The 27,001-nt window shown below is 55.4% G+C and overlaps 2 protein-coding genes across 7 annotated transcripts; both read left to right on the forward strand.

The window, feature by feature from the left end:
- Nucleotides 1-201: 201 nt before the first annotated feature.
- Nucleotides 202-23,387, forward strand: Notch4 (notch receptor 4). 3 transcript variants are annotated; one of them, XM_021217691.1, is made up of 30 exons: nucleotides 202-408; nucleotides 1,219-1,300; nucleotides 1,378-1,670; nucleotides 3,309-3,656; nucleotides 4,128-4,250; nucleotides 4,356-4,592; nucleotides 4,679-4,834; nucleotides 5,628-5,822; nucleotides 6,649-6,762; nucleotides 7,377-7,490; nucleotides 7,560-7,682; nucleotides 8,869-9,028; nucleotides 10,143-10,288; nucleotides 10,527-10,679; nucleotides 11,562-11,679; nucleotides 11,892-11,979; nucleotides 12,560-12,710; nucleotides 13,068-13,252; nucleotides 15,901-16,153; nucleotides 16,364-16,476; nucleotides 17,361-17,884; nucleotides 18,305-18,688; nucleotides 18,784-18,959; nucleotides 19,334-19,553; nucleotides 19,702-19,771; nucleotides 19,908-20,046; nucleotides 20,840-21,144; nucleotides 21,459-21,606; nucleotides 22,041-22,138; nucleotides 22,302-23,387. In XM_021217691.1, exons 1-30 carry the CDS (start codon nucleotides 339-341, stop codon nucleotides 22,911-22,913), a joined length of 5,898 nt encoding a protein of 1,965 aa, XP_021073350.1. In that variant the 5' UTR covers nucleotides 202-338; the 3' UTR covers nucleotides 22,914-23,387. The 3 variants fall into 3 exon arrangements, with proteins under 3 accessions (XP_021073350.1, XP_029387267.1, XP_029387268.1); XM_029531407.1 differs by lacking the exon at nucleotides 3,309-3,656 and having other exon boundaries at nucleotides 250-408; nucleotides 1,378-1,397; XM_029531408.1 differs by lacking the exons at nucleotides 21,459-21,606; nucleotides 22,041-22,138; nucleotides 22,302-23,387 and having other exon boundaries at nucleotides 250-408; nucleotides 19,908-20,074; nucleotides 20,840-20,919.
- Nucleotides 23,388-24,481: 1,094 nt separating this feature from the next.
- Gpsm3 (G protein signaling modulator 3) lies at nucleotides 24,482-26,881 on the forward strand. Of its 4 annotated transcripts, none has more exons than XM_029531444.1 (5): nucleotides 24,482-24,555; nucleotides 25,079-25,124; nucleotides 25,323-25,425; nucleotides 25,601-25,800; nucleotides 26,030-26,613. In XM_029531444.1, exons 2-5 carry the CDS (start codon nucleotides 25,086-25,088, stop codon nucleotides 26,165-26,167), a joined length of 480 nt encoding a protein of 159 aa, XP_029387304.1. In that variant the 5' UTR covers nucleotides 24,482-24,555; nucleotides 25,079-25,085; the 3' UTR covers nucleotides 26,168-26,613. The 4 variants fall into 4 exon arrangements, 3 of the variants coding, with proteins under 3 accessions (XP_029387304.1, XP_021073628.1, XP_029387305.1); XR_003842460.1 differs by lacking the exon at nucleotides 24,482-24,555 and adding an exon at nucleotides 26,771-26,881 and having other exon boundaries at nucleotides 24,599-25,124; nucleotides 26,030-26,351; XM_021217969.2 differs by lacking the exon at nucleotides 24,482-24,555 and having other exon boundaries at nucleotides 24,599-25,124.
- The last annotated feature ends 120 nt before the right edge of the window (nucleotides 26,882-27,001 follow it).

Below are 27,001 nucleotides of genomic sequence, written 5' to 3' on the forward strand. Positions count from 1 at the left end.
CCATATTAACAATTAAAACGACAGGGACTCCCCCATTTGGCTGACCCCCAACCCTGGGCCCTAAGAGCAAATCAGATCCCCTACCCGCCAGCCACGCCCCTCTCTTACTCTCCCTTCGTGTTCCTTCACACACATCAACCTCTCGCTCCCCCCACCCCACCCCCCATCAGTAGGGTGTCCAGGACATTGTGTGACTCAGGAAACAGCTCAGACTGAGGCATGCAGCAGGCCCAGGAGGAAGAAGGGCGGTAGAGGCAGAGGAGGTGGCCTTGCCTGGCCACAAGGGCTCCGAGGGTCCCTGCCTGAAGAGGGAGAGGACCAGGGGCAGGCGCTCTGGAATGCATCCCCAGCTGCTGCTGCTGCTCCTGCTCTTGCCACTCAGTTTCCCTGTCGTCATCCTGACCAGAGGTGAGGCATGGCCAGGGTGAGGGGGTGGGGGCATGTCTCTCTTGGGGAGATGCTTGGTGAGGTCAGGGGAGAAAGCCAAGTCCCAGGCTCTGAAAGGACACTGGAGGGAGGAGATTCTGTCCCCTCAAATGGGGACAACCTGCAGAGAGGGCTGACTGACTCGGGGCTGCAGGAGACCCAGGCTTTGCGCCTAGTGCTAGGGGTGGTGCCTGCTATGGGGTGGTGTCCACACCCAGGGAGAAGTCAGCTGATTCTGGAGTAAGAGGCAGAGGGCTCATGGTATGGGGCAGACAGACAGGCAGACAGGAGGAAAAATGGACTGCCTGCTATGGGGAAGAGGGGAGTGAGAAGCAAGAGATGGAGACAGAGAAGAGCCCACCAGCTCCCTTTCTGTCCCCACCCCCAGTGGCTCATTGCTGGCCTTTCCTGAAGGAAATCCCTTAGGTGTCTCAGCCATTCACATCCCAGGAGCGCCCTTGGCTCCCTCCTAACCCCTGTTGCCCTGCTTCCGGGGGATGGAGCTGGACTGAACTTGGGAGACTGGAGAATAAACAGGAAAGGGGTGGGAAGAATGACAAGCTATGAATGGAGGCCTGGGACAAGGCTGGGACAAGGGGACCCTGTGGAGACTGGGACTGGGGTGTGAAGGAGAGAGAGGAAGACACAGCGCCATGCACCTGGGTAACGGGGTGGGGGGGGGTGCTGAGCTGCCGGTCAGTGGCCTGTAAGGAGGATCTTGTGGAGGAAAGGCAAGACATCTGGAGGCCGCTGGGCCCTGGGCTCCATCTCATCTTCCAGTCTCTTCTCCAGAGCTTCTGTGTGGAGGATCCCCAGAGCCCTGTGCCAACGGAGGCACCTGCCTGAGGCTGTCTCGGGGACAAGGGATCTGCCAGTGAGTGTGCCTCATAGGAGCGGGACCTGGGGAGAGGGAGGGTGGATCACTGGCCTGAAATGTCCTTCTACCCCCAGGTGTGCCCCTGGATTTCTGGGTGAGACTTGCCAGTTTCCTGACCCCTGCAGGGATACCCAACTCTGCAAGAATGGTGGCAGCTGCCAAGCCCTGCTCCCCACCCCAAGCTCCCATAGTCCCACTTCTCCACTGACACCCCACTTCTCCTGCACCTGCCCCTCTGGCTTCACCGGTGATCAATGCCAAACCCACCTGGAAGAGCTCTGTCCACCTTCTTTCTGTTCCAACGGGGGTCACTGCTATGTTCAGGCCTCAGGCCACCCACAGTGCTCCTGTGAACCCGGGTGGACAGGTAAGTACAAGCAGAGGAGCCTGTCAGTCATTCTTGTAAACTCCCCACAATGGCGGTAGCTGCCTGAAGGAAGGAAGGCTTTATCCAGGCTTAAGGTCTGAGGGTTCAGCATCATGGTAGAGAAATCCTGGTAGAGGTAACAGTCCAATATCCTTGAACAGTCAAGGCAGAAACCCAAAGCTGCCAATCATACAACATTTACAGTCAAGAGCAGAGAGAACAGCAACACCCTTGCTTGCTTGCTCTCATCTAGCTGTCTCCTGCCTTACATAGTTTGGGACCCTCACCTAGGGAATGGTGCCGCCCACAGTGGGCTGAGCCCTCCTGCATCAATTATCAGTCTAGACAATTCCCAAAGACAAGCCCACAGGGCAACCTGACCCAGGCAATTCCTCAACTGAGGCTTTCTTCTAGGGTGATCTAGGTTGTGGCAAGTTGGTAGACACAACTAATGCACAGACAGAGATAAGAGCTGGTACATGGCTTGCTTGCTTTTTGTGCAGTCCAGGACAGCAATCCGGGAATGGTGCTGCCCACATTCAGAGTAACTTTCCCCACCTCAATTATCCCAAACTGGAAACTCCCTCACAGACATACCTTCTCACAGACAGACCTTCTCACAGACAGACCTTCTCACAGACAGACCTTCTCACAGACAGACCTTCTCACAGACAGACGACCACTGCAGGTGTTGGGCACACATGTGGTACACAGACACACAGACATATGCAAAACACCCATAAACATGAAAAAATATGTAAAGTGGAAAAAAGGTAAAGAACAGGGGACAGTCGGGCCAGCAAGACTGCTCAGTGGTTAGCACCTGCTTACAACCCTGGCAGCCTGAGTTCAGTTGTGGGATCCACACCACACCATGGAAGGAGAGAAACAAAAGAGTTGAAAACAGGGCTGGAGGTGGTAGCTGAGCCTGCAGAGTGTTAGCCTAGCACGCATGGATCCCAGCATTTGATGCAATGGTTCGTAATTCAGCTGTAGTGGCTGGAATACACGCCCAGTCTCAGGAAGTAGATGCAGGAGTCAGCAGTTCAAAGTCAGGCTGGGCGGTGACCCAGCAGTAAATCCCAGCACTCGGGAGGCAGAGGCAGGAGGATCTCTGTGAGTTTGAGAGTAGTGTGGTCTACAGAGCGAAATCCAGGACAGCCAGGGCTATGTAGAGAGATCCTGTGTCAAAAAAAGGAGAAAGAGGAGAAATTTGAAGTCATCTTTAGATAATGCTGATATGAGACCTTGACTTAAAGAAAGCTAAAAACTGAGCAACAATACCAACAACAACAACAACAACAAATCCACTCACAGAGGCAAAGTGACCCAGCAGGGTACCACTGCAGAGAACCCTTGTCCCAAGTGTTCTCAGGTAAGGCAATTTGTAAAACTCCTACTGTTAGCTACATGTGCTTTCTGACATAGAGGATGTGAGCAGTCCACACACAAGCCTCCTAATGTATAGCAGAACGAAGACAGGCCATGGAGCGCCAGGGTAAACGGGCATGAGAAAACAGGCAGGAGACTGGGAACGAAGGCAGGACAGACCACTGAGCACGCTTCGACACATCAACTAGACCAGGGCAGTGCCTGAAACTGCCCCCTCCCCCACTCCAATCCCGTGCCCTGCTGCAGGTGAGCAATGCCAGCTCCGAGACTTCTGCTCAGCCAACCCCTGTGCCAACGGAGGCGTGTGCCTGGCCACATACCCCCAGATCCAGTGCCACTGTCCGCCCGGGTTCGAGGGTCACACCTGTGAACGCGACATCAACGAGTGCTTCCTGGAGCCGGGACCCTGCCCTCAGGACACCTCCTGCCATAACACCTTGGGTTCCTACAAGTGTCTCTGCCCTGTGGGGCAGGAAGGTCCCCAGTGCAAGCTCAGGAAGGGAGCCTGCCTTCCTGGAAGCTGTCTCAATGGGGGCACCTGCCTGCTGGTCCCAGAGGGTGACTCCACCTTTCATCTCTGCCTCTGTCCCCCAGGTAAAGCCTCCTGGGGTTCTGCTGCACCCCACCCCCAGGCTCGGTTTGTTTCTGCTAGGGTTGAAATAAATCATATTATAGCTATAGGTCAGGCTGGAATAATAAGCCAGAAGTGTCCTTGAGTGGTAATAAGTATTTGTAGAGAAAATGAGCCACTTATTAATAGGACTGACAATAAAATAATAGCTATTGTTAGTTTGTAGGAAGTTGTTTGGGCTCATAGTGCACCAAGCAGTGAATATTCTGAGTTGGAGGCTCATCCTGATCATAAGATGGAATATACTGAAAGGCTTGATGTTGCTAAGATAAATAAAATTCCTAAATTTAAATTAATTAGAGGGCGGGGTATTGGTAGTGGAATTTATAGACTTAGAGCTAATGTAAGTGAAAGAGTTGGTGCGATAATAAACACTGATGCTGAGGTTGTTAAAGGGCGTATAGGCTCCATGGCTGATTCCAGGATCCTGGCAGGTTTCACGGGCCTAGGCTGTGAGATGAACCCGGACGACTGTGTCAGGCACCAGTGTCAGAACGGGGCCACCTGCCTGGATGGGCTGGACACCTACACCTGCCTCTGCCCCCAGGCATGGAAGGGTGAGTTGTTCCGGGCAAATTCGTGGCAGCAGCAGTGCCTGCTCCCGGCCTCCGTCCCCACCAGGCTCCCAGTGCCAGCCCTTGTCCCCTCTCCGTGCCCCACAGGCTGGGATTGCTCTGAAGATATAGATGAATGTGAAGCCCAGGGTCCCCCTCGCTGCAGAAACGGTGGCACCTGCCGGAACTCAGCTGGTGGCTTTCACTGTGTGTGCGTGAGTGGCTGGGGAGGCACAGGCTGTGACGAGAACCTGGATGACTGTGCGGTCGCCACCTGTGCCCCGGGATCCACCTGCATCGACCGTGTGGGTTCCTTCTCCTGCCTCTGCCCACCTGGACGCACAGGTGCAGACGGAGGGCGTGGTGGGGGAGGCGTGGAGCTCAAGAGAGTCCCAAGCGGCCTCGACAGCCTTGCCCTCGGTCTCCCACAGGCCTCCTGTGCCACCTGGAAGACATGTGTCTGAGCCAGCCGTGCCACACGAGTGCCCAGTGCAGCACCAACCCTCTGACGGGCTCCACCTTCTGCATATGTCAGCCTGGCTACTCAGGGTCCACCTGCCACCAAGACCTGGATGAGTGTCAAATGGGTGAGGGTCCCCGCAGAGTCCCTGAGGCCAGCCAAGCCCTCCATTACCAAGAGAGGACAGACAGGGCAGATGGTTTATCAGATTGAAAAACTAAAGCAGGTGTGGTGGTACATGTAATCCCAGAACCCAAAGCAGGAGAAAGTTTCAACTACATATTGTGTTCTGGGACTTCTAGAGGTTCACGAGTCCCTGGTGTGCCTGCAGAGAGAGGTCCCTGGTTAAAGCAGTAGCCACCAGGGAGGGAGGACTCAAGTTCAAATCCCCAGATCCCACATTAGTGCCAAGTGGGCGTGAGGGCCCCTCTGTAATTCCAGCTTCAGAAGGCAAAAACACGGGGTGCTCAGAACGAGCTGGCCAGACAGAGTAGCTACACCCACAACTTCTGTGTCTGATGTAGAAACCCCTGCTTCTCTGAGTAGGGGCAGCGGGGAGTGGCTGAGGGGAATTCCCAGCATTAGCCTTGGACCTTCACATTTACCCACACGTGCGTCTGCCCACACACATGCATACCACACACACACAAAGTGGTGTGAGGTGTGTGTGTGTGTGTGTGTGTGTGTGTAACAAAACCTCAAAACAGCTTCACATTTTCTCTGAGTGAGTCTGGGTCTCCAGTGCTGAGCTCTCCCGACCCCACACATTGCCCCATCATCCTCCACTATAATTACACAGCCCCCTTCCCAGTTCTCTCATCTCCACAGACAGGCGCCCCCCACACCTTCCCTGTTAGTTTAGCCTCCCTGTCCTCTCCACCCCCAGGCCCCATGGACTCCCAAATCTTCTCTCCTCTCAGCCCAGCAAGGACCCAGTCCCTGCGAACATGGCGGCTCCTGCGTCAACACCCCTGGCTCCTTCAACTGCCTCTGCCTGCCTGGTTACACAGGCTCCCGCTGTGAGGCTGACCACAATGAGTGCCTGTCACAGCCCTGCCACCCAGGCAGTACCTGCCTGGACCTCCTTGCCACCTTCCACTGCCTCTGCCCGCCAGGTAGAGCTGGGTGGGACTGTGGGTGGGTGAGATGGAGAACTAACTTTGAACCCAAGGGGAATTGCCTAGCCAGAGTGACTGGCATCAGGGTCTCCAGCAAGCATCTTTCTCCCTACATCCCAGCTAAAACTGGGGAACCCACAACCCCTAGAAGGGCAAGCTGCCCAGCAGTGAGAGCGTGCACTGCACAGTTGAGGGATACGGTGTTCCACCCACTTCATGATCATCACAGAGTGTGCATCCTGGTCCACTGTACACAGTGGATCAGCCAAAGAGGACAGAAAGGCATGTGCCAGCCCAGAATTCACACAAACACATACACACACACACACACATGTACACACATACATATACACATACACACACATACACACATGTATACACATACAGGCACACACACACACACACACACACATCAGCACAACCACCACCACCATCACCACCACCCACGGTACAGAGGCCTAGATAGCACATGAGGGCTGATAACCCTCCAGGCAGATGTCCACTTCCCATCTGTACTTCAAGAATCTCCAGGCTGAGCAGCCCACCGGGCAAGCCCCACCCTCTAGGTCCACAGAAAGGGCTTCAAAAGCCCCCTGCAGGTCCCCTGCTCCCTGAGCCTTAAGCCTGAGGGAGGTAGACGTGCTCCCCCACCCCCACTCCGAGCAGCTAAGCCTCAGTGCTCATGAAGACAGCACAAGCAGGCAGCACGGGGGACGAGGGTCTCTGTAAGTCCAAGGCAGAGCTGCTTCAGAGGCCAGGTACCCCGGGCAGAAAGCCCACTGGCCTTGGCTGAGCCCACCTCTCACCCCATCTGTGTCCTCAGGCTTGGAAGGGAGGCTCTGTGAGGTGGAGGTCAACGAGTGCACCTCTAACCCCTGCCTGAACCAAGCTGCCTGCCATGACCTGCTCAACGGCTTCCAGTGCCTCTGCCTTCCTGGTGGGTGAAGATTCTGGCCAAGACAACCTCAGTCCCCAGGAAACCTAGAGACCAGCCCCCTGCCCCAGAAGCAGCCTGTGTTTCTCCTCCTCCTTTTCAGCTTCCCCAACTCTTCCACCCCCTTGCCTTTCTGGCCTCACTTCTGTGAAAAATGAGTGCTCTATCTGCAAGTACACCTGCATGCCAGAAGAGGGCGCCAGATCCCATCGTAGGTGGCTGTGAGCCACCATGTGGTTGCTGGGAATTGAACTCAGGACCTCTAGAAGAGCAGCCAGTGCTCTTAACTGCCGAGCCATCTCTCCAGCCCAGAGACAGGTTCTTTCTGTATCAGTGCTGGGGACAGAAGGCAGGGTCTCACACATGCTGGGTAAGCACTCTGCCTCTGAGCCATACTCCCGGCCCAGGCTGCATCCCTACTCCTTACACAGGAAGAAATGAGAGAAACTGGGAAGCTTGCCCACAGCCCAGCAGCCTAGTAGCCAGCAGGGGCTGAGCTCCACTCTCTCCCCTGTGTTGCCCAACCGCCTAGTCTCCTCAGAAGACCCACCTTTGTTCACCCTGTGCCTCTCTGCACGTCCTTGAACACCCTCCCTTCCCTTCCCCTCCCCCACCAGGATTCACCGGCGCCAGATGTGAGAAAGACATGGACGAGTGTAGCAGCACCCCCTGTGCCAATGGGGGGCGCTGCCGAGACCAGCCTGGAGCCTTCCACTGCGAGTGTCTCCCAGGTAAACTGAGGCTCGGTTACTAGGAGAGGGGTCCATCTGTGCGATCCCTGACCCACCCCTCTGCCACAGGCTTTGAAGGGCCACACTGCGAGACAGAAGTGGACGAATGTCTGAGTGACCCCTGCCCCGTGGGATCCAGCTGCCTCGATCTCCCCGGAGCATTCTTCTGCCTCTGCCGTCCCGGTTTCACAGGTCAGGGGACAAGAGAAGGAACTGGGGGGGGGGGGGGAAGTCCACTGCAGGTGGGGAGGAAGCCGCTGGTGGGTGTTGGGTGGTCATGACTAAAACAGAATGAGAACGGCCCTCGGCCCCCTCCGTACACGCGCCAGTGAGAGCTAGGAGCATGGCAGGCTCGGAAGCAAAGACTTGCAGAGTATGCAGGAATCCCTGGGGTGCCCAGCATCAGAAAAAACCAGGACAGGATAAATAAGCAAGTGGGTAAAAGCAAGCAATAGTCGTAAACTGACAACTGCACTCAGAACTCAGACGCACGCCTTTAGTCCCAGCACTCAGAGGCAGAGGCAGGCGGATTTCTGAGTTCGAGGTCAGGCTGGTCTACAGAGTGACCAGGGCTATACAGAGAAACCCTGTCTCGAAAAACCAAAACAAAACAAAAAAGCAAAAACAAAAACAAAAAAAAACAAAACAAAACAACAACAAAAACTCAGAATCCAGGGGACAGAGATGGCAAGAATGGACTCTGTGAAGTCTGACCTCCACTTGTACGCCTGTGGCCCATGCATGCCAGCATATGCACACCATACACACACACACACACACACTCTCACACCACACACATACCATGCAGTCACACACACACTACGCATAACACACACATACTCACACAAACACACATACCACACACATACTCATACACACACATCAAATGTATACATACCCATACACATCGCACATACCACACATGCCACACATTTCACACATACACATACCACACACACTCACAAACCACACATCTCACACATTTCACACACACATGCCACACATCTCACACACACACACACCACACATACAGCTCACATCACACACACAGCTCACACATACCACAGCTCACACACACCACATACATCATATGTACACACACACTATACCACACACACATCATATGCATACACACCACACGAACACTCACATACTCATACACACACACAAACAGGACACAATCATACACACACACTAAGAGCACAGAGAGGAACAGCACAGGACAAGGACATAGGAAGAGAGTGAAAGTGAAGAAAGGATTTGCACAGAGAGTGCACAGAGAGTGAAGAAGCCACAGCTGGAGGTGGCCTTTGACCCCTCAGGACACAAAGGGACTTTCTTTCCTCATAGACTCATCTCCCCAAACCCTCCAACACAGGTCAACTCTGTGAGGTTCCCTTGTGCACCCCCAACATGTGCCAACCTGGACAGCAATGCCAAGGTCAGGAACACAGAGCCCCCTGCCTCTGCCCTGACGGAAGTCCTGGCTGTGTTCCTGCGGAGGACAACTGCTCCTGCCACCATGGCCACTGCCAGAGGTAACCCCTTCCAACCTTCCTCCCAGCTAGGACGAACAGCAGGGCCAGGGTGCAGGCAGTGGGATAGGACAATGGGGGGACAGGAAGGAGACACCAAGCCTCCTCGGGAAAGGGAGGGCAGAGCCGAGGAGTGGTACCTAAGGAGGCGAGGTTTGAGCATCGCAAAGGAGGCAGAAGAGGGTCAGAGCATAGAGGAGACTGGCTTCATCCCTACATTAATACCTATGGATATCTTCGTGTGGACACTTCCCAACACAGGGCAAACCAGGTGGGTTGTCACAGGCCTGGAATCCAAGGAAAGGCAGATGGATCTGCGCCAAGGCCACACTCCACTAAATAGTGAGCTCTGAGGCTAGCCTGGGCTACAGGAGAGCCTGGAGAGAAAGGGATAGGGATACAGAAAAGGAGAGAGAGAGAGAGAGAGAGAGAGAGAGAGAGAGAGAGAGAGAGAGAGAGAGAGAGAGAGAGAGAGAGGGAAGTTGGCAGAATGTCTCATCCACAGCTACATAGTAACTTGGAGGCCCTGAGGCTATTCTGATCTACCCAAGACCCCCTCCCTGCTTTTTATCCCCTCATTTTCTCTTTCTTTCTCTAGTTCTTTTCCTCCTCCTCCTCCTCCTCCTCCTCCTCTTCCTCCTCCTCCTCCTCCTTCTGTAGACCAGGCTGGCCTCAAATTCACAGAGATTCTCCTGCCTCTGCCTCCCAGTGCTGGGATTGAAGGCGTGCGCCACCACCGCCCAGCTGAGACCCTTTTTTGCAGGGAGTGGGCCTTGGAGAAACCTCCATGAGGTTACAGTGGTTAGGAGAGCTAGCTGCTCTTGCTGAGGTCAGGGGTTTGAGTCCCAGCATCCACGTGGCAGCTCAGATCCATCTGTCCCTCCAGTTCAGAGGACCTGATGTCCTATTGTGGCCTCCACAGGCACCAGGCACAACATGGTGCCCAGATATGCATTCTGGCAAAACAGCCACAAACATAAAAATAAGTAAAGTAGCTCTTAGTGGAAAGAGAGGGAGGCTGATGAGGCTCCCGGAGCCAAAATGGAGCCGGTCCAGGGTCCAGCCGACAAAGCAGGGAGGGAAAGGGAAGGACTGCTCGCTTCTTCTTTGTGACCAGATCCTTGTGTGTGTGTGACGAGGGCTGGACTGGACCAGAATGTGAGACAGAGCTGGGCGGCTGCATCTCCACACCCTGTGCCCATGGGGGGACCTGCCACCCACAGCCCTCTGGCTACAACTGTACCTGCCCCGCAGGCTACATGGGTGAGTCTCCCCTATTCCACATACGCTCCAGCCTGTGGCCCCACTGATCACCCCTGTGGCTGTAACCTCTTCCAGGAGAATTGGTGTGAGCAGTGGGGACACAGGTGACACAGGTGACTCTTAGGGGGTAGAAGGAAGAGGCTGGATGGGGCAGGGAGTTTATAGGCTAGGAGAGTAAGAAGACAGAGAGAGAGAGAGAAGAGAACCCCACATTTTCAGAGCTTTCCTGTTCCCTCAGGGCTGACCTGTAGTGAGGAGGTGACAGCTTGTCACTCAGGGCCCTGTCTCAATGGTGGCTCCTGCAGCATCGGTCCTGAGGGCTATTCCTGCACCTGCCTTCCAAGTCACACAGGTCCCCACTGCCAGACCTTCGTGGACCACTGTGTGTCTGGTGAGTACTGCCCTGCCCTCCGTCTGAACCACAGCTGGTTACACGAGCTGGGCTGCGAGCTGGTGGGTGTAACAATGCTCTGATATTTATTTTTCCCTAAAGATTTATTTATTTTATTTACTTGAGTACATTGTCGCTGTCTTCAGACACACCAGAAGAGAGCATCCGATCTCATTACAGATGGTTGTGAGCCACCATGTGGTTGCTGGGAATTGAACTCAGGATCTCTGGAAGAGCAGTCCAGGCTCTTAACCACGGAGCCATCTCTCCAGCCCCTGCTGTAGGCTGGGGATGCAGTTCAGTAGTGGAGGGTGTGCCTAGTACCCGTGAAGCCTTAGATTCAATGACCAGCATCACAGGGCAGGGTGGTACCCAAGGCAATCCCAGTCCTGAGGGCGGGGGGGGGGGGGGAGGGATGGAAGCAGAAGGACAGGAATTCAAGGTCATTCTTGGCTTGCACGTCTATTTCAAAGGGACCCACCCCGGCAAACAAATATATTAGAGGTTGAAAAATGGTTCTGAGGGTCAAGGCCTTGCTGCCAAGCCCCGGCTCCTGTGGTAGAAGAGAGCTGACCCTTCAAGCTGTCCTCTGACTTCCACATGCCCGCTGTGACATGCACAGAACCCCACGACATAATACAAAGGTGTACAGTGTACATGTGTATCATGAATAATGTGTATAAGTGTACATCTACTTATTAAATTATCTATTATATAAATAGATAAATGGATAAATATAAAAAAACAAAAACAAATGTTAGATAACGGGACAAAAGTAAGTTGTATTGGTGAGAGGTATGCATCCTTTGTGTCGCGTGTGACCAAGGTCACAAGCCAGATTACAGGCATGGAAGCCAAGCCCTCACAGACGCCTCTCTCCAGCCTCGTGCCTCAATGGGGGTACCTGTGTGAACAAGCCTGGCGCTTTCTTCTGCCTCTGTGCCACTGGCTTCCAGGGGCTGCACTGCGAGGAGAAGACGAACCCCAGCTGTGCTGACAGGTAAGCATGGCATGCGTGAGGCCCCCAGAAGGAGCAGAGGACCCCTCAGCCTCCCCCAGACCCTCTCTACCCCTGCCCTGTGGCTGCCCCTCCCCCACAGCGCTGCCCCTCCCCCATGGTCTCCCCACAACCACACCTGTTACCTCACCTTACACACCTCCAGTCTCCCAGGACAGACTGTCTTCCTACAGTGCTGTCTTTGTCTTGTCCAGCCCCTGCAGGAACAAGGCAACCTGCCAAGACACACCTCGAGGGGCCCGCTGCCTCTGCAGCCCTGGCTATACAGGAAGCAGCTGCCAGGTGAGGTGCCATAGGCCAGATGTGTCAGTGAGGGAGGCTAGGGAACTGTAGGTATTGGGATCTTGGGATCTACAGGGTGGGCAACGGGGAAACTCGGACAGATGTCCACATGAAGGGACATGTGGATGTCCAGGAGCGTCTCACTTGGGTGTGAGGTAAAGGAAGGAAAGAAAAGCCGGGCGTGGTCGTGTATGTCTGTAATCCCAACCCTTGGGAAACACAGGCAGAAGAATCAAGAGTTCAAGGCCAGCCTCAGCTATATAGCAAGTTTGAGGCCATCCTGGGGTAGATGAGACCCTACCCTACATGCACACACACACACACACACACACACGCACACGCACACGCACATGCACACGCACGCACACACACACACACACACAGGCCTGCGGGTGAGGATGTACGAGGGATACATTTCTCATCCTGGAGGCTGTTCTGAACTGTGAAGCCAGAGGTCAGAGAGGGTCACCAGCCTGGGCCATTTGCGAGCAAGTCATCTCAGAAGCGATTTTGAGGGAGCTGCAATTGGAGAGGCTCCTCTCTGAGTCCCATCGCCCGCCCGTTCTCACCCATCCCTCAGACTCTGATAGACTTGTGTGCCCGGAAGCCCTGTCCACACACTGCCCGATGCCTCCAGAGTGGGCCCTCCTTCCAGTGCCTGTGCCTCCAGGGATGGACAGGGGCTCTCTGTGACCACCCACTGTCCTGCCAGAAGGCTGCGATGAGCCAAGGTACCAGACCCAGGACCAACGGAGCGGCGGGGAGGGGTGTCCTCTTATGTCAAAACCCTCAAAGCAGCCACGTGGCTTGTGTCACAGCCCAAACAGCCAAGAGTAGTCTATTCTACAGTTCCACACCCAGGACAGCCCTACACAGCTCCACTCTGCTACTGTATTCAATATCAGCAGCCCGGACAAGACTCCCGTTTAACCTCACCTGGAGCCACTCAGCTCTACCAGGGTCAAAACACCCCTGGAGTGAGCCAATGCCACCCAGCTGCGCCAACATCTCACCCGCACAGTCTCTTGTGGAACACTCTGTGTCAGGGGCCCCTGAGTGCATCCCGCCCCGTCCCTCTGTCTTCCCAGGCATAGAGATCTCGAGCCTGTGCCAGAATGGAGGCCTCTGTATTGACACGGGCTCCTCCTATTTCTGCCGATGCCTTCCTGGATTCCGAGGCAAGTTATGCCAGGATAATGTGAACCCCTGCGAGTCCAATCCTTGCCATCATGGGGCTACCTGTGTGCCCCAGCCCAGTGGCTATGTCTGCCAGGTAAGAGGTCTAGAGAAGTAGAGATGGGGAGGGTGTGTGTGTGTGTGTGTGTGTGTGTGTGTGTGTGTGTGAAGATCTAGTTTATCCAGTTCTCTTCCTTTAAGCCAGGCACCCAACCGCCCACTGGGTCAGGCCATGCCACCTCATAAGAATTTCCCTACGCTGTGTTTTCACTTCCTCTTTTCTTTCCCCCACCTTGATACTAACATCAAACTCCTGCAACCTCTGCCTCCACATTTGCCCTTCTAATGGCTCCGTCTTTACCCCATTTCCAAGGAGATGCCTACATCATCCCTGCAGGATTTATTTTCCCACCGGTCTCTCCCTCGCTGGTCCAGGTCGCCATCCAGGAGAGGAAATGTTGGGATTATAGCAGAACCCTTTTAAATCCTGTGCTCAGAAACTCATTTTTTTTTAAATTTTTGTGTGTATGAATGTTTTGGCCGTATGTGTAACCACATGCATGCCCGGTACCCCTGGAGGTCAGAGACAGATCCAGATCCCCTGAAACTGGAGATGCTGATAGTTGTGAAGTACCATGTCGAGGCTGGGAGTTGAACCCAGGCCTCTGCAAAAGCAAAGACCGCTCTCAGCCAGAGGCGCCTCACTGCCCCAGAGACACAGCTTCCCATCCCCTCACTGCCCTAGAGACACAACTTCTCATCCCGTGCCTTACCACTGCCTAAACTCTGCAGTCACCATCTCCAACTTCTTAAAAAAATAATAATAATTTATTTAATTTTATTTTACGGACATTGGTGTGAGGGTGTCAGATCCTCCGGAGCTGCCACATGGTGCTGGGACTGGAACCCAAATCCCCTGGAAGAGCAGCCAGCGCTCTTACCTACTGAGCCATCTTTCCACACACACACCCGACTTTTTTATTTTAAATTACATGTGTGACTCTCTGTGTGTGGGTATGTGTGCCTAAGTGCCCACCAATGCCAGAGGCATCAGATCCCCTTGGAGCTGGGTTGCAGGCAGCCGTGTGCTAACCTGTGTGGGTTCTGGAACTGGGACCTAGGCCCTCTGCAAGAGCAATGTCTGCTTTTGTGTTCCTTTGGGTCCTGTGTTGGGTTTTTGAGACAGGGTTCCTCTGTGTAGCCCTGGCTGTCCTGGAACTCACTCTGTAGACCAGGCTGGCCTTGAACTCAGAGATCTGCCTGCTTCTGTCTCCCTGGGGCCTGGGATTAAAGGCACATGCTATCACCATCCAGCTTGCTTTTATGTTCTTAACTGCTGAGCCATCTCTCCACCTCCCTACCCCTACCCACCCTTTTCTTCTTCCTTCCTTCCTTCCTTCCTTCCTTCCTTCCTTCCTTCCTGCCTGCCTGCCTGCCTGCCTGCCTGCCTGCCTGCCTTTCTGAGGCAAGATCTCATGTAGCCCAGGCTGGCCTTGAACTCTTTATGTTGCTTTGGACGATCTTGACTCTCCTGCCTCCGGGTAGTCAGTGCTGGGACTGTAGGTATACACCCCCCCACACCTACTTTATACGGTTCAGGGGATCGAACCCAGGACCACGTGTGTGCTAGGCCACCATTCTGCCCACCTTTGAGATGGCCCTGTCTCAGATGTGAAGAGAAGTGTGTCCTGATAGTGAACCTCTGTACTCTCATTCGCCCTCCTCCAGTGGTTTCCAAAACGCCCTCCATTCAATCCTACGGCTCTCTGGGCCACTCCCTGAATTCTCTTGACTCCCAAAGCCTCCCTATGGCTTGCTGTCTGGCAGAAGCATTCTGCTTATGACTTTGTGCTAGCACCAAAAATCACAGTGTGACTCTGGACCGAGCCAGTCTTTCTTTGACTCAAATGTCACTTCACCTTCTTGGCAAACCATTTCATTGTCTGTGGAGTGGAGATTAAGTGAGATAGTATTTCTTCAGGATTGCTAAGAGGATGGTTTAAGGCTAAGCACTCAGATCGCACAATCAACGCCAACCCTCTCTCCCCTCTGGTTAGTGACAGTGTTTCCTAGAAATGCAGACTAATTTGAATCTCCCTTTACCTATACTACTTAAAATCCCACCTGGCCAGCTGGGAAGACAACTTTGCCAAGATCCTTCTATCCAGAAGATTCCCCAGAAACCCAAGACAGAGGGAGAAACAGGCGGATAGCCTGGCCTAAATGGCAAAGTTCCCAGTCAGTAAGAGGCCCTGTCTCAAACAAAAGGCAGAAAAGCCAGAGGACTAACAGGGAAAATGTCCTCCAACCACTACACACCATGTATATGCGCATTCGAGTACATACACACACGTCTGCATGACACAAGTGGGTAATCATCAGATGGCCATACACCATGCACATGCATGTGTACACACACACACACACACACACAGAGGCAGGAATGATCCAAGTGGGTAATCATCAGACACCTATGATTCAATGCATGAGAAAGGCTGGAGGGTAAGCTGGTACAAGAAGGAGGTGTACCCCAAAATGAGGCAATGCTTAGTGGCCACATTGTTTGGGACTAAGAATTCTGCTCTGTCACTGAATGTCAGGTAGTGCTGAGACAGGCTGCGATGGATGAGTGAGAACTTCATTAGTGGAGGCGGGAGGCAGGAGGCAGGAGGCAGGAGGCAGGAGGCAGGAGGCTGGCAGACCACCTTGAGCTTGCACATCCACTGGCTCCCTTTGTGTCTCCAGTGTGCCCCAGGCTATGAAGGACAGAACTGCTCAAAAGTACTTGATGCTTGTCAGTCCCAGCCCTGCCACAACCAGGGAACCTGTACCCTGAGGCCTGGAGGCTTCCACTGTGCCTGCCCTCCAGGCTTCGTGGGACTGCGCTGTGAGGGAGATGTGGACGAGTGTCTGGACCGGCCCTGTCACCCGTCGGGCACTGCAGCTTGCCACTCTTTAGCCAACGCCTTCTACTGCCAGTGTCTGCCTGGGCACACAGGTAAGGCCTGGCATCTCTGGGGCACATCTAAGACCAGGACAATCCTGACGGTCCCTTCCCAAAAGGCAGCCTCTCTTCTCACCCTCTGCCTCCACACCTCTCCCCTTAGAAGTGCCCTACATCTTCTTGCCCACATATCATGTGCTGAACCAACTGTCAGGAGGCAGCCCCTGAAGCCAGGTGTGACCTCCAATCTCGTCCCCACCACAGGCCAGCGGTGTGAGGTGGAGATGGACCTCTGTCAGAGCCAGCCCTGCTCCAATGGAGGATCCTGCGAGATCACAACAGGGCCACCCCCTGGCTTCACCTGCCACTGCCCCAAGGTAACCGATGCATCACCCCTTTCTCTCTTCTCCTTATGCTGATAAGTGGTGAGAACACGAGACCTAGAACCCTAGGGCCTGGAGTTGGGCTGGAGTCAGAATTACTGGAGCGGGCCCAATGGTGAGTGGCTCTCAGAAACAGTCATGGGAGAGGCAGAGTCAGACAGTAGCATGGTGCGATTCCATAGTCCCTGCCTTTGGGCATCAAGGCGGGAAGATGAAGAGTTGGACGTCATCCTTGGCTACCCGATGAACTTGAGCTGGTAAGATGGCTCACCCGTCTCATCCGAAGCTCCCAAGTTCAACTCCCAGCAACCCCATGGTGACACACAATGAATCTGAGACCAGACTTTCATCTCAAAAAGCAAAATGAAACAACAAAATCCACCTTTTCAAAAATGGCTTTAGACAAGATCTCTAAACACTGTGTGTGGGTGAGGAGCTCCAGGCAAGACACTGGCTGAGCCTTGGTTTGTGACAACAGGGTGTACCTTCTTTTCTCAGCCATGAGTGACAACAGTAAACACTTTCCCCCATTTCCTCCTGCTTACCCTGGGAAAGAAGAGAGCATGTGGCCCAGCTCCAGGGATTAAAATGACACAGTAATCAGTCAGCTGCACCAGGCGATGACCAGCCTTTTTGGTCTTTCACCCTGAGACTGCACATGGCTGCATAGCCACACTTCGCCCAGTCCCACCACGGGCAATAAGCCAGTGTGTGCAGTTAGCAGGGGACCCAGTGACGACATCCATTGCAAGGGACGCGATGCTGTCTGAGGCCCCTGTCCTATAGGAATGTCTAGAACCCTCTGTACCACGTTGTCCTAGCTTGCTTCAGGAAAGAATAACGCGAGGTCCTTCTGCATTCTCTTCTCTCTGCCGCAGGGTTTTGAAAGCCCCACCTGCAGCCACAAAGCCCTTTCCTGTGGCATCCATCACTGCCACAATGGAGGCCTATGTCTGCCCTCCCCTAAGCCAGGGTCACCACCGCTCTGTGCCTGCCTCAGTGGCTTTGGGGGCCCCGACTGTCTGACACCTCCAGCTCCACCGGGCTGCGGTCCCCCCTCACCCTGCCTGCACAACGGCAGCTGCACTGAGACCCCTGGGTTGGGCAACCCGGGCTTTCAATGCACCTGCCCTCCCGACTCTCCAGGGCCCCGGTGTCAAAGGCCAGGGCCGAGTGGGTGTGAGGGCCGAGGTGGTGATGGGACCTGCGATGCTGGCTGCAGTGGCCCAGGAGGGGACTGGGATGGAGGGGACTGTTCCCTGGGGGTCCCAGACCCCTGGAAGGGCTGTCCCCCACATTCCCAGTGCTGGCTTCTCTTCCGGGACGGGCGATGTCACCCGCAGTGTGACTCTGAAGAGTGTTTGTTTGATGGCTACGACTGTGAAATCCCTCCAACCTGCACGTGAGCCTGGGAATGAGGGGTGGGGTGGGGGTGGGGAGACATATATGCCCAAGCTACAGGATGACCAGCACTGGACTCCAGGGAGTTTCCATGCTAAGAAAGACTCTAGGTTCCAACCCAGGGGAATGGAGTGACAGACACTGTGGGACATGGGGGCCTCAGCTTCTCTTCCCCGGCCCTTTTACCATAGAATGCCTCCCTGACAAGCAATCCCCCCCCCCCTGGAAAGGGTCTTGGATCCTCTTTCTGAGACAGGAGCAGAAGGAAAGGTTGGCCCCAGTCAATGGGGTCAGCAGACATCAGGGTGTTCGGCCACCATCCTGAGCAACCCGAGTCGCAGAGGCAATGGAGTGGCCATAATTCTGTGATGAAGGGTCGGATTTGGGAAGGGTGCTGAGTCCATGCCTCCTTTGCCCACAGCCCAGCCTATGACCAGTACTGCCGGGATCACTTCCACAACGGGCACTGTGAGAAAGGCTGCAATAACGCTGAGTGTGGCTGGGACGGGGGAGACTGCAGACCAGAAGGGGAAGACTCAGAGGGGAGGCCCTCCCTGGCCCTGCTGGTGGTGCTGAGTCCCCCAGCCCTGGATCAGCAGCTGCTTGCCCTGGCGCGAGTGCTGTCCCTAACTCTGAGGGTCGGTCTCTGGGTGAGGAAGGACAGTGAAGGCAGGAACATGGTGTTTCCCTATCCTGGGACCCGGGCCAAAGAGGAACTGAGTGGAACTAGGGATTCCTCTTCTCGGGAAAGACAAGCCCCTCCCACTCAGCCCCTGGGCAAGGAGACAGAGTCTCTTGGTGCAGGGTAAGCAGGACATGGAGGGGTGGGGGCAAGTAACAGTTCTTGCGATGCAGCAGGGACTAGACAGAGGTCGCTGAAGTACCTTCCCTTTCCCACAGGTTTGTGGTTGTGATGGGAGTGGATCTGTCCCGCTGTGGTCCAGAACATCCTGCATCCCGCTGTCCCTGGGACTCTGGACTCCTGCTGCGCTTCCTCGCAGCAATGGCCGCGGTGGGAGCTCTGGAGCCCCTGCTGCCTGGACCCTTGCTGGCGGCTCACCCTCAAGCAGGGACCAGTAGGTGATCCCCTACCATCGCCCTTGACCTTAGCTCATACCCTCTCCAGGAGAGATAGAACTAAAAACCAAAACATTCTGTGTGGGGAACTTGGCCTAACATCGCTTCTTTGGGATGAATCTCCCCCTGGCCCATCTGTTCCGTGGTTGCCCTTCCTGTTTCCCTGAGAACTTTGTACTAACTTCTGCCATAGCCTTACAACCAACTTTGGGTTACCGCTATAGGATATAACATATCCTATGAGCTCTCCTCTAAGCATGTTAACCATTAACACATTTAACTACATGAGACGGGAGGAAACTGAGGCAGGCTACTCCACTGGCCCAATCTTAACAAGAGTGGTCCCCTTTTGTGACTCTCTCTCTCCTACCAGGGCCCCCTGCCAACCAGCTCCCCTGGCCCATTCTATGTTCACCAGTGGTCGGGGTGTTTCTCCTGGCCCTTGGGGCCCTTCTCGTCCTCCAGCTCATTCGGCGCCGGCGGCGGGAACATGGGGCCCTGTGGCTGCCCCCTGGTTTCATTCGAAGGTCTCAGACACAACAGGCACCCCACCGGCGGAGGCCCCCACTGGGCGAGGACAACATTGGTCTTAAGTGAGACTTTTTTAAGGGTCTGGGATTCGGGGAGTGTCCAAAGTGCTGAGCACTACTCCTGCAGAAGTGGGAGGGTCCGTCGGAAGGCTTCCAGGAGTGTGGGAGATGCTGGCTGGCCTTAGCCCATCTACCCACTCACCCCATCCAGGGCACTGAAGCCAGAGGCAGAAGTGGATGAGGATGGAGTGGCCATGTGCTCGGGCCCTGAAGAGGGAGAGGTAGGCCAGGTGTTTGAATGTGTGTGTGTGTGTGTGTGTGTGTGTGTGTGTGTGTGTGTGTGTAGGGGGATGGTACAGAGTAGACAGTGGCAAGGTCAACTCAATGACCTTCGCTTGTCCTTGCTCTTGCCCCAAGGCTGAAGAAACAGCGTCAGCCTCCAGGTACCAGCTTTGGCCGCTCAACGGCGGCTGTGGAGAGCTCCCCCAGGCAGCCATGCTGACCCCTCCTCAGGAGTGTGAATCGGAGGTTCCGGATGTGGACACCTGTGGACCTGGTACACAAGCAACCTAGACCAAGTGGAGGTGTGGGGGCGGGGTGGGGGGGGGATCCTACTCTTGACCCTTTTAGAAACAAAGGCCATTAGTATCCAAACTGGAGTCTTTAGAGCGAGTGGTAGCTCTCAGAGAAAGGGTCCCAGAGAGCAGCCCCATCTAGGGACGTGCAGTGCCAGGAATACAAACTCAGACTCTAAGCAAGCTGAGGTACAGCACAATGGGACCAGCCCTCTAGGTCAGGCCGACTCAGGCTCACTCCTCAGATGCTCTGGGAATTAAAGCCTCCCTGCTCCTGTGACTGATGAGAAAACTGGGCCTCAGAGAGGTTGATGAAGACGCTAAATCTAGCCGGTCGGTCGGTGGTGGCGCACGCCTTTGATTCAGGCACTCAGGAGGCAGATGTAGGCAGATCTCTGAGTTCGAAGCCAGCCTCGGCTAGAGATCAAGTTCCAGGACAGCCAGCACTACACGGAAAACCCCTGTCTTAAAAAACAAAACAAAACACTAAATCCAGAACAAACACTTGGCTGGCAACAGTGGCACACCTTTAATCCTAGCAGGAAAGTTTTAGTCCTAGCAGGAAAGAAGCAGAGGCAGGTGAGCTCTATGAGTTCTAGACCAGCCTGGTGAGTTCCAGGACAGTCAGAGCTATATAGTGAGAACCTGTCACAAGCACCCCTTACCTCATCACCCTAAAAAGACAGCTTGCCTAAGATGGCTGCAATTCTCCCAGGGGCATGTTATCATTCTCTTATCCCTTTGATTGGCTCTAATACTCATTCTCATCCGCAGATGGGGTGACACCCCTGATGTCAGCTGTCTTCTGTGGGGGAGTGCAGTCCTCAACTGGGGCTAGTCCACAGAGACTGGGGCTAGGAAATCCGGAACCCTGGGAACCACTGCTGGATAGAGGGGCCTGCCCCCAGGCTCACACTGTGGGCACTGGAGAGACGCCTCTGCACCTAGCTGCCCGATTCTCTCGGCCAACTGCTGCCCGCCGCCTCCTTGAGGCTGGAGCCAACCCCAACCAGCCAGACCGGGCCGGGCGCACCCCACTTCACACTGCGGTGGCTGCCGACGCTCGGGAGGTTTGCCAGGTCGGCACATATCGGGGTCTCTAAAGGAAGTAGGAGTACGCTTACATGTAAAATATAGAGGTCCTCTCTGGGGTTTGACAAAGAGGAAGCAGACTGGAGACCTGAAGGTGGCAGGTAGCGACTGGCTTCGGAGCTGATGGGCCTATAACCCCAGCACTGGGGAGGTGGGGGTAGACAGATCTCTGTGTCCCAGGCTAGCCTGGGCTGCATATGAAGACACTGTCTCAAAACAAAGACAGGCAACAAAAGTGTGAGGAGCCTGACCTAGAAGCCCAGGGTGCCCCAAGGGTCACAGGCCCTTTCTGTCTCCCCAGCTCCTATTGGCCAGCAGACAGACTGCGGTGGACGCCCGCACAGAGGACGGGACTACACCTTTGATGCTGGCTGCCAGGCTGGCCGTGGAGGACCTGGTTGAAGAATTAATCGCAGCCCGAGCAGATGTAGGAGCCAGAGATAAAAGGGGTATGCATGGAGCCGCTGTGCTATCGGAATGTTGGGGAGAGCAGCGGTAAGGAGGTGAAGTTCAAAATACAGGCGCCGTGGGGACAGACTAGAGGCTCCTATGCTGTGGCAGTATGGAGAGCGAGTTTCCCCATCACTGTGATGTCTCAGTCCATGAAACGGGACTGGAAGAAGTACCGGCGGGAACGGGAATGGGGATACCCGGGTCCCACTGATCCAGAACAATACCCATTGTCCCGCCCGCGCGTCCATGACGTCACCAGGGCAACACTTGCAGCCGACTGTCGGTTGCCAGGGCAACGCTTCCCGCCTCTGAAGAATCCAAGCAGCTCTCCCTTCCTACCCCCACCACCAAGGCCAGAACCCGTGGGAAACTATAACTTAGGAGTCTGACCCTCAACTGCGGGGTAACCGGCTCCCACGTGGTACCCTAGGAAAAACTGCACTGCACTGGGCCGCTGCTGTGAACAACGCCCGAGCCGCCCGCGCTCTCCTCCAGGCTGGAGCAGATAAAGATGCCCAGGACAGTAGGGTGAGCCATGTCGCAGCCCCAACAGAACAAGCCAAAAGCAGGGTCAAAGGGGGCGGGGCCCAGTGTCTGGCGGGAGGGCACTGACTCCCGGTGGGCGGGGACTCCCTAACAGTCCCCGCCTCTTACAGTCCCCGCCCCTGGGGCTTTCGGGTCTCCTCTGCAGGAGCAGACGCCGCTGTTCCTGGCAGCGCGCGAAGGTGCGGTGGAGGTGGCGCAGCTACTGCTGGAGCTCGGGGCGGCCCGGGGGCTGCGAGACCAGGCAGGGCTGGCCCCAGGAGATGTGGCCCGCCAGCGCAGTCACTGGGACCTGCTAACGCTGCTGGGAGGGGCCGGACCGACCACGCAGGAGACCCGTGCGCACGCACACACCACGCCGGGGGGCGGGGCCGCGCCGCGCTGCCGGACGCTGTCTGCGGGAGCGCGCCCGCGCGGGGGCGGAGCCTGTCTGCAGGCTCGCACTTGGTCGGTGGACTTGGGGGCGCGCGGAGGGGCGGTGTATGCGCGTTGCCGGAGCCGATCTGGAAGCTGCGGAGCCCCCACAACGCGCGGCCGCAGGTTCTCCGCGGGCTCCCGTGGACGACGCGGGGCTAGGGCATCACAGGATGACTGGCCTCGCGACCGGGTGGCCCTGGAATCCTGCGGCGCGGCCTGCAGTGCGCCGATCCCGCCTCCCAGCCTGACCCCGTCCCCAGAACGTGGATCCCCTCAAGTTGCCTGGGGTCTTCCAGTCCACCAAGAGATTCCCTTAAACTCGGTTGGAAGGAATCAGAACTAGGCAGCTACGTGGAAGGAAGGGACACGGACTTTAAGGCCAAAATAACTGTTTTGCCCATTGTCTTCCCCCAGACAGTATGCACAGCAATGGGAAGAGGGTTTAGGATGCCCGGATGAGATATACCGTGAGTTTCCTGGGAAATAGGGCAGCTACAAGAGGACAAAGTTGATTTCGAGAATCCCTAAACTGGAACCAAGAACTGTGGGCAAATTGGGTGTAAAATGTTTCTTGTGCATGGTTTCCTAAAAGGAACCTCTGCTATCTACTGCCCACAAGTAGCTGGCAACTACTTATTAAGCACCTACTATGTTCTGGGTGTTGTGTAGATGATGAACGGTAACCGGTGGCCCGTCCTTGCTCTCTCTGCCTCCCCACAAGTAAATGGTGCAGGGATGAAGCCGTGCTCTCCAGTCACTGCTCTCTCCGAGAACCCCGAACTCATGGATAATAAAGCTAATTTGAAGTGCTATTTTATTTTCCGAGGGACTAAAGGGTGAGAAGGAAAGAGTGCATAGTGTTTGGGAAATTCAGTACTCCCGATTCATTCATATAGTGGGGGGTTAAATATAAATTAAAGGCAAACCGACAATCTGTGGAATCCCGGTTCATGTGGGATATCACTGAAAGTGAGACTCTCCAATAGTCTTCAGATACACAAGGTGATAACTGTGTCCCTCACCTAAGGGCATTTAGCTACAACAGGAGATCCCTAAGGGCTCAAAGTCAGGAGGGTCTTGAACTGCTCACACTTCAGCCTAGTGGCTTTACCCCAATGCCAATAAACCAGGAGGCATTCTGGAAGATTAGCCACCATTTGTAGAGCATTCACCATATGCCAAAGTGCCTCCTTACCAGTAAGCCTTAGTAATGCTGTGAGGTAAATGACGTGCGCAGTTGAGGTGCCTATTTAACATACCAGAGCTAGCTCACTTGGCCTCCAGGTTCTCCCAGCAACCCCCAGTTGCTACCTGTTACAGGATATGGCTGTCATGCCCCTTGCCCTGAACTTTCCAGACAGCCTGAACTGCCCTTCCCCCAGAGGCTCTACCCTATATAATCCAGACATCTTGGTACTCCCTCTCTGTGCGTGTTTTCTCTCTCTCTCTCTCTCTCTCTCTCTCTCTCTCTCTCTCTCTCTCTCTCCTCTCTCTCTCTCTCTCTCTCTCTCTCACTTTATATGCTTCTTTTATACTTTTAATTTGGCCTGATTTGGCTCATTACGTCAGCAGAGAAACCTATTACAGCCCGCCTCACCCTTTCACACTTTGAGGCTCTCTTCATCCCATTTCATGCTCCAGGTCACTCAGCTCCAAGTTCACAGGGCAGACAGCCTTTTGAAGACCCCAGATGTCTGTCCGTCCTGCTCCCTTCCTGGGGCTACTAGAACTGATTGAAGGCCGAGCTAAGTTCAGTATTCCCTAGGCAAGTTTTCCCCTGACCCTTGTCTGTGCTAGTTCGGCCACCAGTAGCCATTCCCTCATACTCTCCACCGTCGGCAATGCTTGGGGCAGCGATAACTCTTCAGCCCCAGTCTCTGGCTACTTACTGTGTTGAGCCAGTGTTAGGGCATAAGATGTATTGCGAGCAATGCATCCGGGGTGAGCAAAGTCTCCCCTCTAGAGCCATGCCTTTCCCTGACCCAGTAAGTCAAGAGCGACAAGAAGGGTCAAATCTTACATCAGGCTCGGTCTTAAGGAGAGAAGGAACCTGGTTTGGGGGAGGGGGATCCCGAAGAGTGAAACCACTTCCTGTGTTGTAGCTAGTTCCGGTGTTGACAGAGAAGAACTGAAGGGGAGGTGGGGATGGAGGAGCAGTGTGGCCGGCTAGGGGTTACTGAGGCTCTGGAGATGAGCCAGCAGGAATCTGCCCTGTCAGGAGCCGGCTCCACTCCTGCAGCTGGAGTCTCTCCCGGTCTCTGTCCTCCCCTGGGGCAAGAGAGGTCAAACAAGCTGTTTCGGTGGGAAAAAGAGGATGGAGGAAGTTGACAGAGTTGGGCGGGGCCCATGGGGGGGCTGACCAGGAACCCAGCTTCCTGCTCAGTACCCTGGCATCCAGCCCCCAGCTCACCCCCACCCCGTCCAGCCCCCATTCCCCTCAGGAACCCAAGGTTCCGGGTCCTCCTCCCAAATTCCAGCCACCCCTCCCCATCAGTGTCTCTCCCCAAGTCCAGGGATGGAGGCTGAAAGACCCCAGGAAGAAGATGGTGAGCAGGTGAGCTGCTGGGGTGCCGGGTTGGTTCCCCAACCCAGGGAGAAGGGACATGTGGGACCTAGTGACGGGTGGACACAGGAGACTTGGGAAAGCTTGGGCACACCAAGACAGGAACAAAAACACGGGAAATGGGTCACTGGCCTAGCCCTCCGCCCACACACACCTCTGACTGGAATGAACAACATGTCTTGGTATCAGAGTCTCCCGCAGGATGATCAGGGCTGGCCCCCTGTGAACACCACTGCTCGGCCTTGGAGATCTGCTCCTCCCTCCCCTCCTCCTCCTGGAACCCGACGCACAGGTACCCCACCAACCCTGGAAGATCTTGACCCTGTCACCCAGGCTACCCCCCATGTAGGTCCACTAACCATCACACCTGCTGGTCCCTAGCCCGTCCACCAGCTCACCTGTCCCCACCGATTGCTACTCCATTCTGCCATAGCCTCTGGGTCTGAACCCTCCTTCCTCTCCCATAGCCCTAGGGCCCCGTTCTGGCTCCCTGCTCTCCCTGCAGACTGAGCTCCTTCTGGACCTGGTGGCCGAAGCCCAGTCCCGCCGCCTAGAGGAACAGAGGGCCACCTTCCACACCCCCGAGGCCCTTCCAAACCTAGCCCCAACCCCACCCCGGCTTCTTGAAGACAAAGAACAGCTCTACAGCACCATCCTTAGTCACCAGGTAAAGCACATCCCACCCCACATGCATCCATGGAGGCAAGACGCAAGTCTCCCAGCCGGCCTTCTGCCTGAGCCCTAACTTCTTTCTCCCTAAGCATATGTCCTTTGGTAAACCTCTAGTCTCCCCATCCCCGTCACAGATTTCCTATCTGCCCCACACCAACCCTGGCCTCTCTTGACCCAAAACCATCCCAGGCTACCAATGGCCTTTTCTCCCTCCACGTTTCTAGTGCCAGCGGATTGAAGCCCAACGGTCTGACCCGCCCCTTCCCCCCGGGGGGCAGGAGCTGCTGGAGTTGCTGCTGAGAGTTCAGGGTGGAGGTCGAATGGAGGAGCAAAGATCCCGGCCTCCTCCACACACCTGCTGAGACCGGAGCTCCTCACCGGTCCCTTCTCTCTGGGACTCAAAGCTGGGACACTCCCCGAAGGTCTTCAACCCTGTTTGGCAGGGGTACCAGAGACGGAAGACCCGGCTAAAATTGCAGTATTTACCACCCACTTTCCCTGGGGACTGGACTTGGGACAAGTACTCTAACCATGAAGATAAGCAAGGTAGGGTGGACACAACTCCCTAGGACGGTTACGAGTCTCTATCCCGAGCTGTCAAGCTACTAAACGGGGTGTGAGGGCTGCGGCCTGCCCCTGCCTAGGGAGGAAAAAAAGGAAGAGTGAGACAATTGCCCAGCACTGGCAGTCTCGGGCCCCAAGGCTGAGGGGCCCAGAGGCGGTGAAGCGACCCTTCCCCCGCCCCCACCCTGCTGCTGAGTCTGTCTGATGTTTTGGTTGTATGAATAAACATTAATTCCCCTCTGGACTGAAGACTGGTGTCTGGGGGGGGGTGCAAGGTGGGGTAGGTGAGGCCTGGGGCAGCCGCTCTCCGCGATCTGGCCAGAGGCCAGCTCCCCTCCCTGGCTGGTTAATTACTGGCTCATTAAGCAGCGGCTGGAGACCTCCCTAATCATCTCCCCCAGCCCCCAGTCTCCCGGTTTTAATTAAGTCGAACAAGGAGGGGAGTCATTAGAACAAGAAATATGAACCGAGCTGCCGGAGAACATTCCAGAGGCCGGAGTCCGCACCACCCGACCATGGCCTCGGAACCCGGGTGACCGAGACACCCACCCCGGCGCCCGCTCGGCCAGCGCCGGGGCCAACCCAGTCTCTCCCCGGCCGCCCGGCCGCTCCCCGCCTCCACCCGCGCCGCC

Source organism: Mus pahari, chromosome 18 (assembly GCF_900095145.1).
Source record: "Mus pahari chromosome 18, PAHARI_EIJ_v1.1, whole genome shotgun sequence".
NCBI lineage: Eukaryota > Metazoa > Chordata > Mammalia > Rodentia > Muridae > Mus > Mus pahari.